This window comes from Mesoplodon mirus (genome assembly GCF_964341445.2).
Source record: "Mesoplodon mirus genome assembly, chromosome: 6".
Taxonomy (NCBI): domain Eukaryota; kingdom Metazoa; phylum Chordata; class Mammalia; order Artiodactyla; family Ziphiidae; genus Mesoplodon; species Mesoplodon mirus.
In genome coordinates, this window is record NC_138982.1 from 23,253,552 (window position 1) to 23,267,088 (window position 13,537).

General features: G+C 46.5%; 1 protein-coding gene across 1 annotated transcript in view; it reads right to left on the bottom strand.

Annotated features, from left to right (window-relative positions):
• Window positions 1-11,850, bottom strand: part of UBE2E1 (ubiquitin conjugating enzyme E2 E1) — a 78,213-nt gene extending 66,363 nt beyond the window's left edge. The window contains exons 1-3 of the mRNA XM_082626046.1: window positions 11,692-11,850; window positions 10,478-10,662; window positions 6,388-6,438 (exon numbers count right to left, since the gene is read on the bottom strand). Coding sequence (XP_082482172.1) covers window positions 6,388-6,438; window positions 10,478-10,629 — 203 coding nt within the window. The 5' untranslated portion in view covers window positions 10,630-10,662; window positions 11,692-11,850. The remainder of the gene's footprint in view (window positions 1-6,387; window positions 6,439-10,477; window positions 10,663-11,691) is intronic.
• Between the last annotated feature and the right edge of the window lie 1,687 nt (window positions 11,851-13,537).

Below are 13,537 nucleotides of genomic sequence, written 5' to 3' on the forward strand. Positions count from 1 at the left end.
CGGCTGATGTATCAGGGTGAAGGCTGCTGTTCCCTGAAGTATTCTTTCAACTCTTCTGTGGTTTGGAATTTTTCAAATTTAAAAAGTTGGGGGAAAAAACAGGTAGGATCAGAATCAAAGACAGAAATCATGGTTCGTGCCTTTTAGGGAGTTTATAATCTATTTAATTTGTCTAATCTAAAAGTAGGCTAGGTAGATCTGTGAGTTCAATGACGGATTCATAATAAGCTCAAATGTATAACTGAAACGCAAATATGTACCGAGGGCCTACTGAGGAGCAGCAACATGCTAAGCGTTGTACGTGATCAACAAAGCACGTTATTACACCTCGTCTACGTCTGCTAATGGCACCGCCATCTTCCCCGACACCCAAAGACCCCTGACTCCTTTCACGTCCTCCACATTTAAATCAGTGGCCAAGTTCTCTGATTCTACTGCTGTCCACCTCGCTCCCCTCTCCACCTTGCTGGCCACCACCTGTCCCCAACCCAGGCCCAGCAGGAGCTACTACTGCAGCAGGAGCTCCACGCAGCCCTTGCTGTCTCTGTCCAGATGCTCAGCTCTAACTGGATTACACTTCCAGCTCAAAAGGGTGGCAGCTATTCTCCAGTATCAGTAAAGCACATTCAAGGCCCCCTGGTGACACGGAGGACGCATGTCTTATCCGCTGGTTCTCCCACTCTTTCCCGTCCCCGTCCTTGGCGCAGGTTGACTCCCTGCCACCCAGCAGCATCCTCGTGCCTTTCCTCTGCTCGCGCGGGTCTCCTCCCCTGCTCCAGACACACACCCCGCACCTGGGTCAGAGTAACATGTCACTCCTCTGAACCTTTAAAATACGTTATATGCATTTACTAACACTTTCCAAGTAACTTTCGCATTTCCAAGTACGATCCAAAATCTGTACAGGCACTTCTCACCATGCTTACTAGACAATGAACTCCTTGAAGGCAGTGACTTTTCACATGCGACAGGCACTCATGGTCTGTGACAGGAACCTAACGTTAGTATCCTGTACACGAATCCCAAAAAACTGAAGTGTTGCCTCGTAAACTATAAGCAATTTTCCCTCAAAATACCGATAACATTTTAACGTATAGTCTTATTTTTTTTTTTTTACTTTTTTGGAATGGTAAAAATATATAAAATTTGCCATTTTTAACCATTTGAGAGTGTAAAATTCAGTGCCATTAATTACACTGACAACGTTGTGCAATGATCATCACTATCTGTTTGCAAAATTTTCATCACCCCAAACAGAAACTCTGTCCCCATTAAGAAATAACTACCCATTCTCCCCTCCCCCCCGCCTCTGGAAACCGCTCATCTTTCTGTCACTATGAATTTGCCTATTCTAAGTATTTCATGTAAGTGGAGTCCTACAATATTTGTCCTTTTGTCTAGCTTATTTTCCTCAGTGTAGTATTTTCAAGTTCATGCATGGTATAGCATGTATCAGAACTTCATTCCACGGGACTTCCCCTGGTGGTCCCGTGGTTAAGACTCCGCGCTTCCACTGCAGGAGGTGTGGGTCTAATACCTGGTCAGGGAACCAAGATCCTGTCTGCCATGCTGCGCAGCCAAAAAAAAAAAATCATTCTTTTAAATGGCTGAATAATGTTGCATCGTGTGTATAGACCACATTTTGCTTATCCACTCATCTGTCGACGGACACTTGGTTGACTTGGTTGTTTCCACTTTTTGGCTACTATGAGAAGCTAGGAACACTGACTCAATATTTGTTTGAGTCCCTGTTTTCAATCCTTTTGGGACTACACCTAGGAGTAGAATGCTGGGTCATACAGTAATTCTTTTTTTTTTGGCCGCGCCTCTCAGCATGCGGGACCTTAGCTCCCCGACCAGGGATGCAACCCAGTCCCCTGCGGTGGAAGCACGGAGTCCGAACCACTGGACCGCCAAGGAACTCCCCCTACGGTAATTCTTTTTCACTTTATGAGACACAGCAGCAGTACAGTTTTACAATCCACACACGTGGTCATTTGGTAAAGCACAACAGCCACAAGAGTTCCTACTCATTTAGGAAACAATTCACTTAATTTAGACAGATTTCCTTCCTTCCTACCCACTCGGGCCCCAGGTGATGATCTAATTTCAGGAACCTGACCCTGCTTTGGGTGCCACTTTGATCTGTTGACACTCCAGTCTCCCAGTTCTCACTATTTTTCCACAGTACCTTTTGCACACAAAGGGAAGCACACTGTTGTAGTAACTCTCCAAATGACAATTATGATGATACTAAACATCATTCAGGTGTTGGAAGTCACACTGATATCCTTAAGGCATTAGCAGATGAATGAAAGATACATAAAAGGAAGGATATTTTTTAGCAGGTAAGATGATACAGGGTTTTGTACAGGACGACTTCTGCTGAACCCACTTCTTAAACCCAAACAAGCATACAAAACATGCTAAACTTGGACAAGATGCATAAGCCTTTACTGTTGTGAGAAAAGGATCATCTCTTTTCACTCCCAGGTTAGCAGCCTGGGATTTCTAAACTGACATCTCATGATTATTACCACCAAATGCCAGGAGATTTTATAAAACCACAAAATACGACAATGTAAATTCACAGAAACGATCTGTGCTAACTTGGAGCATCTCTGTGCAAGGGGCAGGATCAGAAGGTCATGAGGGGGACCCTTCCACTTTTTACTCCACAACTTCTGTATTTCAGCTTTTCAAAAACACACATTCTTATATCATAATTGTGTAATGGCCTAAAATTGTATTTAAAATACAAGCAATAAAAGGCAATGTTAGGAAAAAAGATGAGCTATTAAAAGGAGCTAAATGGGCAGTTTCAACAATGTCACCATCTAACACAGTCAGAAAACTCTAATCTCATTTGAACTTTACAATGCTATGAGGTAGGCCAGCCAGGTATTCAGCCCTTTTAGTAAACGAGGAAAAGAAGGTTGAGAAAAAGCTTCTTAGACAACTGCTTGACATTTTTTTTTTAATGCTCTTCATGTGAGCCTTTACATCATCTTCAAAAATGGGCAATTTAGCTGTAAAACTTTAAAACCAACTATATCTGATTACATTCTAGTTCTCCCCCCCAAAATAAAAAGCATTGACTTAGTTAGGTTTATATATTTAAGAAACAGAAAAATAATGGTCAAAGTGTAATAAAGTCATATAAAAGGAAATCTTACTTTTATTATTCTCCACCATGCTTGAAGTGTTTAATGACTTCTTGAAGACACTTTGTCCTAAATAGAACCCCCTCCCAATCTTAATATTTAGGTTTTGAGGCACTAAGTGAGCACTTACTCATAATTCCAATATTAAGTGAAATCTGAAGTTTAAAGGACTTGGGCAAAATGTGTCATTTATTATGTGCAGACATACTGCCTACAGACATTTATGGCTACAGGTTAGTTACATAGCTATAACTAGTCAATTAAGCAAAGCTTGAGCCCCAGGCTATAAATAATAGCTACAAAACTGGCTGTAGTGGCCCAGAGTTCACCAGCTATCTAAAAGGCATAATTTTACAATCCAATGCTGTAGGAAATCATTACAGTAATTAAGACAGCATTTTTTCCTAAATGATTAAGAGTCAAAATGCAGGGAAAAAAGCCTAACAACCAAAAGCATGGTACATGAGTTGAGAGACTATTACATCTGTACATATAAATATAACCAAACAGTCCAGAGATACCAAGAAATGTGACTTAAATGGTAATATACAGCAACTTTTAAAATTCACTTAGAATACTTCTGACCTCGTCATTGAATATATTCCACATTTTGTTCTAAAAAAATCTACTCGACATAATATAAAACACTGAGGATTAAACTTGATGTGCTCACACATTATAACTTTTTTAGAAATTGCATTTCACACAAGTTTTGAAGTTCAGTAACTTCGAATTCAAATATTTTTGCCAAGTGCTAAAATTACTGACCACATCCAGTACACCTTCAGAAGAAGGCACTCTCCCACTGATTCGCAACAATCAATGGTTTATTGAGAGGTTCCTATGTGTCCACTGCTGTATTGTAATAAAGTAATGTGTTTAAATTTAAAACCACACAGTGAATACTGACTGAAGAAAGGCAGTTCTACAAAAGCTTAGTGTATAAAACACGTTAATTGAAAGCTAATTATTTAACTCATTCAAAATATAATTTACAATTGGTGAAATTACAACTTCATAAGAACCAAGCTTTCATGTGGAATAACATTAAGTATTAAAAAATGCATACATTCAATAGATCACTTAATTCACACATTTTAATTGGAAGCTAACTTCAAAAAGTATCCGCAAATTATCCATTTCCATCTGAAACAATGTACATTAAAACAGTAAATAATTCTATCCTATAAGGTACCAACACAAAACATAAAACCAAACTCATCTAAGTTAGCTGAATATCGGGGTTACTGCAAAACATTCTGTCAGTAACACTAGTAAGCCAACCAAAAGTAGAAATTGCAGTTCATATTGCTTAAGCAGCCCTACTGAAGAATGTCTTCAGAAAATAAAGCCGTTTTTACTCTTAAAAGTCTACATAACACACGTTTCTCTCGCAAAACAAAAATGCCTGGTGTTCTCTCTGAAATCAGAGATATTTTTTCAAAATGTTTTTAGTATGTAGAGGTTTGTCTCCTCCCCACCCCCCCACCCAATATCCATCCAGTCTGGTGCTTCCCCTGACCCACATGTGATGGTCAGAGGTGTCACCCTGAAGGGGTAATTAGGAGACCTTTCCAAGGATGAGAAGTCCTACATGTTCAGCAGCACAAATCTCTCACATGTGAACTCAGCTGAAATGGTATGAAATAAAAGTACTTATCCGATATTTTTAAAAGTGACTAATTCCATGAAAACCTTCAAATTGTTTACAATTTTAAATTTCATTGCACTTACAAGAAAGCCATTTATACCTTGATACATGTTATAAGTTTTGAAACCATGCTTTAAAAACTTGATAACTTGACCAGCTAAAGCTGTCTGAACTCACAAGAGACACATGGAAGAGACGGCATACCAGACAGGGGCAATAAGTACACAGCGCACATCTACCACGGGGAAAGCCCACGGATTCAACACAACCAACCAAGGGAAGCTCCAGGCCTCCATTGGAACAACGATGCCACTAAAATGAAAAACGAAACCATCCCAGCCCTAAGCCTGACCCATTTCTCCACTGTTCAGGACAACAGTCTGAAAAGATTCTTAACAGCCATGAGAGAAATCCTCCAGAACGATTAACTGGTTACAAACTATAGTTTAAGAGCATTTCAAACTCAAAATGACTTACTTTCCTTACAAAAGAGGGACAAAATTTTACTAAAGAACATCCCACACCTGACCAACATTAAGAACATGTTACCAAAATGGCAGTATTAAAGCTTCCATTTACTCCATTAACCATAGTTTAGAAAGTTCAGTATTCATAAGCAAAATATTTCATTTCGCTTTTCAATATTCCTGAATATTTCCACAGGCTCCCTTTAAATTCTGTGTAAAGCCACTTAATATTTTCTTGTTGGTAACAAATTCTTCCTGTACCTCTACAAGTTTAGGACACTTCTGAAACCTCACATCCCATTCCAATAACAATCCTGAGAACTGAGAATTAGATTAACTGTTATACTTAATTTTTAAACTATGGGAGTAATAGAATGGAACAATTAATCTCTCTCAAATGGCTCTGTTGTAATATAAGTCCTTCCTCACTTCACTGTTGATTTAGTAAAATCATGAAGTCTTCCACCTTCACTCAATAGTAACCAAATGGCTATTTTAAATAAAATCAAGTCATCACCAAATCCTTCAAAAGCTGGTATCAAATTGTTTTGAAACCGAAACACACATTATGTATACAGTCTGAGTAAAGCAATTTCGAGGAAAAATATCTCCATGGAAGAGTTTAAATCTATACAATAATTTAAGGCAAAACCTTTTTATCAAAGCCACAAATTATATCCTGAATAGGTCTGCCCAAAGTCCAACAAAATTTATAGAAGTTTGAGGGTCCAGTGCTTGATTTAACTCTATGCTCTATCAGCTTAGTAGAGGGCATGAATAACAGATTAAGACAGCAAAGCAATTTTCTAAACTAAAATGTATCTAAGCATCTAAAAGGTTTTACATCATCCTTAATGACCTATCAAAGATCCCTGACCAGGCGATCATACATCTTTGAATTCACTTTACACATACGTACAAGGGTCCACTCCAAATAAATCCACCACTTCCGTTATACTCAGGTTATTCAATTTCAGCTGTTAACTTGATGTCAGCACCCAAACAAGCATTAACCAAAGAACAGAAGCAAAAGTTTATAATGACAAGAAGAAAAAACCTAAAAGTTTAAACAGAAAAAAAGAAAAAAAATGTAAAGGGAGCTCACCTGCAGTTGGGTGGAGGGTCTAAAGTGATGTCCGCCAGCTCCTTCTGAATCCTGGAGACAGGAAGCGAGGGGGGGAGAAAGAATCAGGGGTGTGCGGCCGCCCCGCAGGGCAGACAACCCCCTCCCCCCGCCGCCGCGGACCGAGCTGCCGGGGAGCAGGACCTGCACCCCGCGAGGAAAGAATCGGCCCCACCCGGGCGGGAGCCCCGGCCCTCCACCGCCCCGGGTTCGAATCCCGCCTCACGCACTACGACAGGGCTATTTCCCACCAATTTCCACTTAGGAAATCGTTTTGAAGCTCCTCACTCGCACCTAGTTTCCGGAATTGTATCACAATGTGGGGGGGGGGGCGAGAGAGCACGTCCCCACCACCACCCTGGAGCCCGCGGTCGCCCCCCCCACCCAGGACCTCGGGTTCCCTCCCCCCACAGAGCACCCCCCACCCCGGGCCGCCGGGCACTTCGGGTGCTCCCACCCCGCAGAGTGCCCCGCCCAGGCCGTCCCGCACCTCGGGTGGTTCCGCTGCCCCCCCCGCAGAGCGCCCCCCCCAGGCAACCGGGCACGGGCACCTCGGGTGCTCCCCCCCCGCAGAGCACCCTCCCAGGCCGCCGGGCACCTCGGGTGCTTCCCCCTCCCCCCAGAGCGCCCCCCCCAGGCCGCCCGCGTCCCCGGGGACGAAGCCAACATGGCCGCTGCCGGCGAGGCCCCGCGGGCGCTGGATGACCAGCCGCAGCCGTCGGGCTGGGGGCGGCGCGAGCCGCACGGCGGACCCCGGTGGGCCGCCCCGCCCCCGCCGGCGGCCCCGCCCCCCTGCCCGCAAGCACGCCGGCAGCGGACAGAGCCTCGGGCCAGGTTGGGGATCCCACAGCTCAACCGCCGCCTGCCTCCCGGACACCCCGGCCCGCGGCCCGCACAGGTGCACCACCCGCCCTCTCGGCTCACCTGCCCGGCCCTGCTCTAGCCCGGACACCCTCTCACTTCTCTTGGGCCTGCACCCCACACCGGCTCAGAGCCCGGGACCCCCACCCAGTTTCCCATCTCCGCAGCGGCCCGCGACTCCACAAAGAGCCCATCCCCCACCCCTAGGCCGACGCCACCCGGCAGTTCACACCGAGCCATGGCCTTTGTCTTCAGCTTACCTAGGCGCTTCGAGCATCAATTCCTACGACAAAGTTTGAGGCCTTTAAGCCTCCTCCACCTTATAAACAGTGCCTTCTATTTTTATAACCTTTCCTGCTCCTATCATATAAAGCCCTAAAGGGCTACGTTACAACTTAAAAATCTCACCGAGGCAGCACAGTAGTAAAAAACTAGCACACACACACACACACACATACACAATCGCAATGGATGCTTTTCTCTTCCCAGAGGTTTTCTGAAGGTAGAAAGACAGGCTGGCTAGATGCAATGGGGAATATTTTAGAAGACACTGTTTTAAAAGTGTCTTTAGAAGACACTGTTCTTTCCATTTATAAGTAAAGAGAAATTTACTTCTGATTGGGGTGCTGATTAGGGAAGTTCTTTCAACTTTCCTATTGAAGGACATTTCCTGTCCCCTACAAATTCTGGTGAACTTGAGAAAGGGCTTTGCTCACTACTATCTCTGATACCTACTTAGCTGTGTCCTGCTCAATTCTATTGCTATCAATTATTTCAGTTCAGAGACCTTGGCATCCCTGCTGTTTGACTCATTATTGCATGTCAGACTAAAAGTTTGGAACCCTGGCTTCCTGATTCTTTACCTGCATCTACTAGAATGACTGTATATGTTAAGACCTATGTACAGGGGCCAAAATAACCTCCCCCTGAGCACAACTTATAAAAACACACATTGACTTCACTTCTCCTTGTCAACCCAACCTCTCCCTATAAAATATTCACTGAAAAGGTAGCTGCTTCTTTAACACCTAAAAAGTATAATGCCAGACAGCTTTGTCCACTTCATCTCTACAACCAACACCCGCACCATTTCTAGAGTACTGGTAAAAGATTCATAAGAGTAACCCACACATACGTTCCAGAGTCATTCTTGTCCAGACCACCCTTGATGGGGGCTTTTCCTTTACGCGTGGACTCAAAACCAACATGCCGTTTCGAACATGCAGTTAAGTAACCTTCCGTCTGCCAGTTCAGGTTTCTCTTTCATTCTATCTCCTGGTGTGTGTGCCTCTTCCAATTCTATGGGCAACACCTACCTTCCAAACCAACCCATTTCCCAGAGCAGCATCTATAGGGTCCCACTACCATCACTTTTCCCCTTATTCTTTCCTGGATACACTGTCCCTCTCCACTTTTTTACCTTTACCATTAACCACAGCTCTGCTTTGCACTAACAGCCACTCTCTCAGCAAGATTCCCAGGGAGCTAAAGCTGATGTTAACTTTATAAATAAAAGTACCGTTGGTAGCTTCCCACCTTTCGTTTGTTTTACATCTACCATCTCTTTCTCAAGCATTTCCAAATGAGTTTTTAACCTCCTTAGCATATATGGACAAATTGTGTCTAATGAAAAAAATCCCCTCTGTAATTTGCTGACACAAAGCAGACTGTTTTATATTTGATGCCTGTGCCTTTATCCCCAAATATATTCATGTACACCAGGGATATGCAGCAAAATATGAAAATACTAATGACCTAAAGCACATATTCTACCTTTAGGTCAGGCCAAAAGCTGCCTCAGCTTGGAAGAGGAGCCCAGAAGCTGGGGCAAGGGGGCGGGGGGTGACTAAGGAAAGGCCCATCCAAAGTGGGCAGGGTAGAAGCCAAAATTCTGGGGGAGAACCAGCACAGGGCTAATCAAGGAGAGCCAGTCAGGACTCCTGGGAAGCTGAGACGCAATCAAACTAGCCCTCTGAAAATGAGAACAATCTTGCCAAGACATCTTGCCACTTAACTCTACACCTCTACACTGTTTACAATAAGCTGAAGTCATTCCTTCATCCTCCTATGGTCAGGTCACCAAAGCACTTTACCAACCTTCCAAATTTCAAGTCAGGGAGAATGACAGGACAAACTTTCAAACTCTGAGAGTTCTGGCTCACTACTCAGTGGAGAGATCTAAAGCCTCATGTTCCATTTTATTTTACATTCTTTAAGACAGATATCTCTCTCTAACCTACCGTTTGGATTCCTTACTATCTTTCTGGTTTGCCACTTTAAAGTTTAATGACTGTACACCTGACAGCAGAAGGATTTATGAAAAGGTATGAGGGTTCCCAGGAATCTGCTAGAGATTACTTTAAGGGTCATGGGATCAGAGGATACTGCTACTGAAAAAAGATTAAGGTAAAAAGTAGCTTCTTCCAGAGACGTAAGACGTAAGAGGAAGAGAAGAAAGAAAAAGAGCCACTGCTTGAATTCATCTTGAAAACAAAAACCAAAAAACAACTGTACAGCCTAAGAGAAGAGAAAATAGCATGAAAAAAATTTGAGTTCCCCTGAAATTTGGTAAACTGAAGTTCTGAAAGAGAACAACAAAGAATCCCCAAAATAGCCTAAATAACCATTTTACATCGTTTATTGATTCATCCACATTCAACTCTCTAAATCAGAAACATCTCTTTAAATTCCATCCGAAAACATCTATCTCCACCTATTACATGTTTTACTCTGCTAATGTGAGTTAGTTATTCCTTATGCAATTTGTGAAACAGATCATATGTGCAACAGGTGAGAAGGAAGTAAGATGGTAATAGAATTCGCTGTGATAGAGCTGTCCGGGCAGGTATTAGTAATTAAGTGGGATGCCAGCCTTGGGGAGGGTCACAGATTAGTGATTATAATAGGACAAGTCATCTAAAATCAGATTTGGGGGTCACTAATAATACTAACACGGATTCTTACAAACTGCAGCAAGATATGGGAAAGGCAAGCCACAACAGCTGCATGTGGACCACGATTAAAAGAGAAAACAGAAGAAGCAACAGAGAAAAACCATTAGGGCTTCCAAGGCCCTCTTTCTCCTTTTTAAAAACACATAACCCATGGGGAGCGTTTAAGCTACCCTCCTTGGAGGCAGACCAAATGCAGCAAGAGGCAGTCCGTTCGGGAAATAGGAAGCCTGCTGGGGTTGGGGGGTGGGGTACGGTACCTCTTGGCGCTGGTGGAGAGGAGTTTGGAGTTTTTGCTCATGCTGACTTTACTCTCCTTCTTCTTGGGGGTGTTTGTTTCTTTCTCGGTTTGCTGGTTGGAGGACGAAGATGAGGAGGAGCTGGTGCTGGCCCTCGAATCGTCATCCGACATAGCGAACCCCCCACCCCACCCCGCAAACAGCCCCTGCAGGGGGAGGGAAACAAAACAGAAACACACAAACCATGCAGCCAGTGTACAGAAGGAACTCGGGCGCTGTCAGGAGGGCTTTGGCCCGGGGTGCACCCGGCCGCCCACCGCCCTCCACTCGCTTTCCAAAGTCTTCAGGCCCACCACGGCTTTTGCAAATCGGACGCTGCTTGTTTATCTCTGGCCCCAAGTGGGGGACGCGGTGGGAAAACGGTCAGGGGCGCACGAGCAGCCCCTCCCCTCGCCCCCCGGAGCTCCCCTCGGGGCAGGGAGGGGAGCAACCGGCCCGGCGGGGGCGCGGGGCGCCCGGCCGGAGCGGGCAGGGAAGGTCCCGGCGGCCGGCCGGCCGGCCCCGGGCTGTTTTTTCGGCGGCTTTCCGGGGGTCGCGGGAGACCGGGGGGCCGGGAGCGGAGTTTGGCGAGGTTGGGAAGAGAGGAGGGCGGAGAGGAAGCCGAAAGGGGGGGTGGGGACGGAGACGGGGAGCGGGTGCCCGGGTGGGGGAAGGGAGAGGCCAGCGGGGGGGCGAGGCGGCGAGGCCCGAGGCCCCCGCCGCGCCCCGACGCCCCTCTGCGCCGCCCGCCCCTCGGCCGTCCGGCTCGAGGTTGCGCGGCCGAGGCGGGGGTCCCGAGCACACGCCCAATCGGCACCCCCGGTGGGGGGGCGGGGGGAGTCGGCCTCCTCGGCGGAGGAATAACAATGAGCCCGTCCGCCCCGGAGGGGTTAATCCCCGCGGGCCCCCGCCCCGGGGAAAAACGGGGCTCCCCCGCCTCCCCTCCCCCGCTCCCGGCCCCCTCGGCGGCCAGTGGGGGGCTCCCGGGGCAGCGCTGACAGTTCGAGCCTCGGCGCCCCCCCGCCCCCGACGCGGGCTGCCCCCGCACCCCACGCGGCCCGGGGGTCCCTGCCCATCCCCCGCGGGCGAGCCCGGCCCCTCTCCGGCCCCCCGGCCCCGTGCCCGGCGGCGAAGAGTGTCCCCGAGGCCCGGCGGCGCGGCCGGGGGGCGGCTGGCGGCGGGGGTGATCCCCGTACCTCTCTTTGTGTCTGGCTGCTCCGTGCCGCCGCCGCGGCTGCTGCTGCGGCTGCGGCTGGGCCTGGCCACTCGTGTCTCTCTCTCGCTGGGAGAGAAGCGGAAGTGCAGCAACAGCAACTATTAAACAGGCAATGGCTTCCCCCAGCCACACACGCTCGCACACACTCCTCCTCCTCCTCCACCCCGCCCCTCCCCCACCGGCCCGGTCCCACCCACCCGCGCTCCCCGCCCACTGGACACCTTCGGGGGGTCGCGAGCAGCGCTCGGGGGACCCCGGGAAGCCCGGTGCCCTCACCACCCGGGACGCCAAGCCAAGGGGCGAGGGCTGTGAATTTCCTCTCAAGTGGTGTGGGGACCCCCGGCTCCTGGGCTGGAGCGGGGAAGTCGTTCCTAGACGGTGGGGGGGGGGGCGGGGGGGCGCCGAGAACTGTATGGAATAGGGCAGTCACGAAAGGCAGTTCTTCCCAAAAGGGCTTCTGGAAGGGGCGGGGATGGCAAATTGGTAAAAAAAAAAAAAAAAAAGCTGGTAATCTGGTGGCCAGGACTTTGGACTAGAGAATGCCCGGGAACTCCTAAAAAAGTGATCAGTTTAAGGGCGAAATTAGAAATCCTGCAACAGGGTTTCCTGTGGGCTGACCCTGGCTTCTCCCTCTGGCAATTTACCTCCCAGGAGCAGAGGTCGGTTTAGGCACGCCTGTGAGAAAATCCCAAGATAGGAGTTTTCTGCTCAGGCACGTGCAATTTTACGATTGTGGATTCTTCCAGTCACTTTTTATAGAAAGAGGTGGTGTTTTATAAAACGGATACAAAGGATTTCGTGACAGATAAAACCAGCCGACTGTGACAGCCTCACAAATGCGAGAAATCAATGGGAATAAACCCTATACTACTGAAGGAGACTGGATTTAGAATTTTTGGTGTCGGAAATTGGATTAAAGTTTGGGGGCCTGCTGTACCTTCTGCAGCGGCGATATAAATGCTTTTCAAATAATCATAATATTTCTATAATAGTCCTAATTCTTCTGAATTGTTCCTTATTTAGTATTTTTACGAAGATTGATTTTTTTAAGATTAAGCCATCAAGTTACAATTTAGTTTCTCACTTATCGGTCATTTCAGTTGAAGGAAATTGAAGAGATAGGTGCGGTGTCACACATACTAGGTCTGGTGCTTTCAGCAGCTGTCCAGTCAGATTTCCATGGGCCACTCTAAATTGTCTCATTCAAATTACCATCCTTTTCCATGGCAACAGTGTGGCTTCAGTTACCACAGGACAACACAAGCTATAAAGCCCGTGGCATATCCACTAAGCAGGAAAACGAGCGTTCTTACTACCACCCACCTCAACCCCTTCTAGCACTCAACAGGAAACTCCAACTTTATTAAGACTCAAAGTAATTGTGCAGACTTCTTGCTCAATCCTTACCAGGAAAGCTGTATCTACCAAGAACTGTCGGAGAATCAAGGGGTCCAAAAGCTGAGAAAAACCCGTATAGGTAATCATTTCAGCCTCCTACCTCGGAGCAGTCCCTCAGTCACTCAAATGCCTAGAAATTTTGAAAAGATGCCAGGCGTGTGTTTGGTTTCAGGAGTCTTGGTAGAGGATATAAAAATAATAACATTCTCTGCTATATGTTATTTGAAAACAACGCCCCCAAATCTCCTCAAAACCAGGTTGTATAGTTTTTGTACTTCTGATGAAAAAAACACATATAAATTCGAGAGAAAACAATGAGCAAACATGAAACAAACTCAGTTGGGATGAAAAAAATAATCTGAAGATAGTTATTAAAACTGAGACTTCCTCTTACGAAAATTTTGGGTTCCTGATACTTTAAAATACAT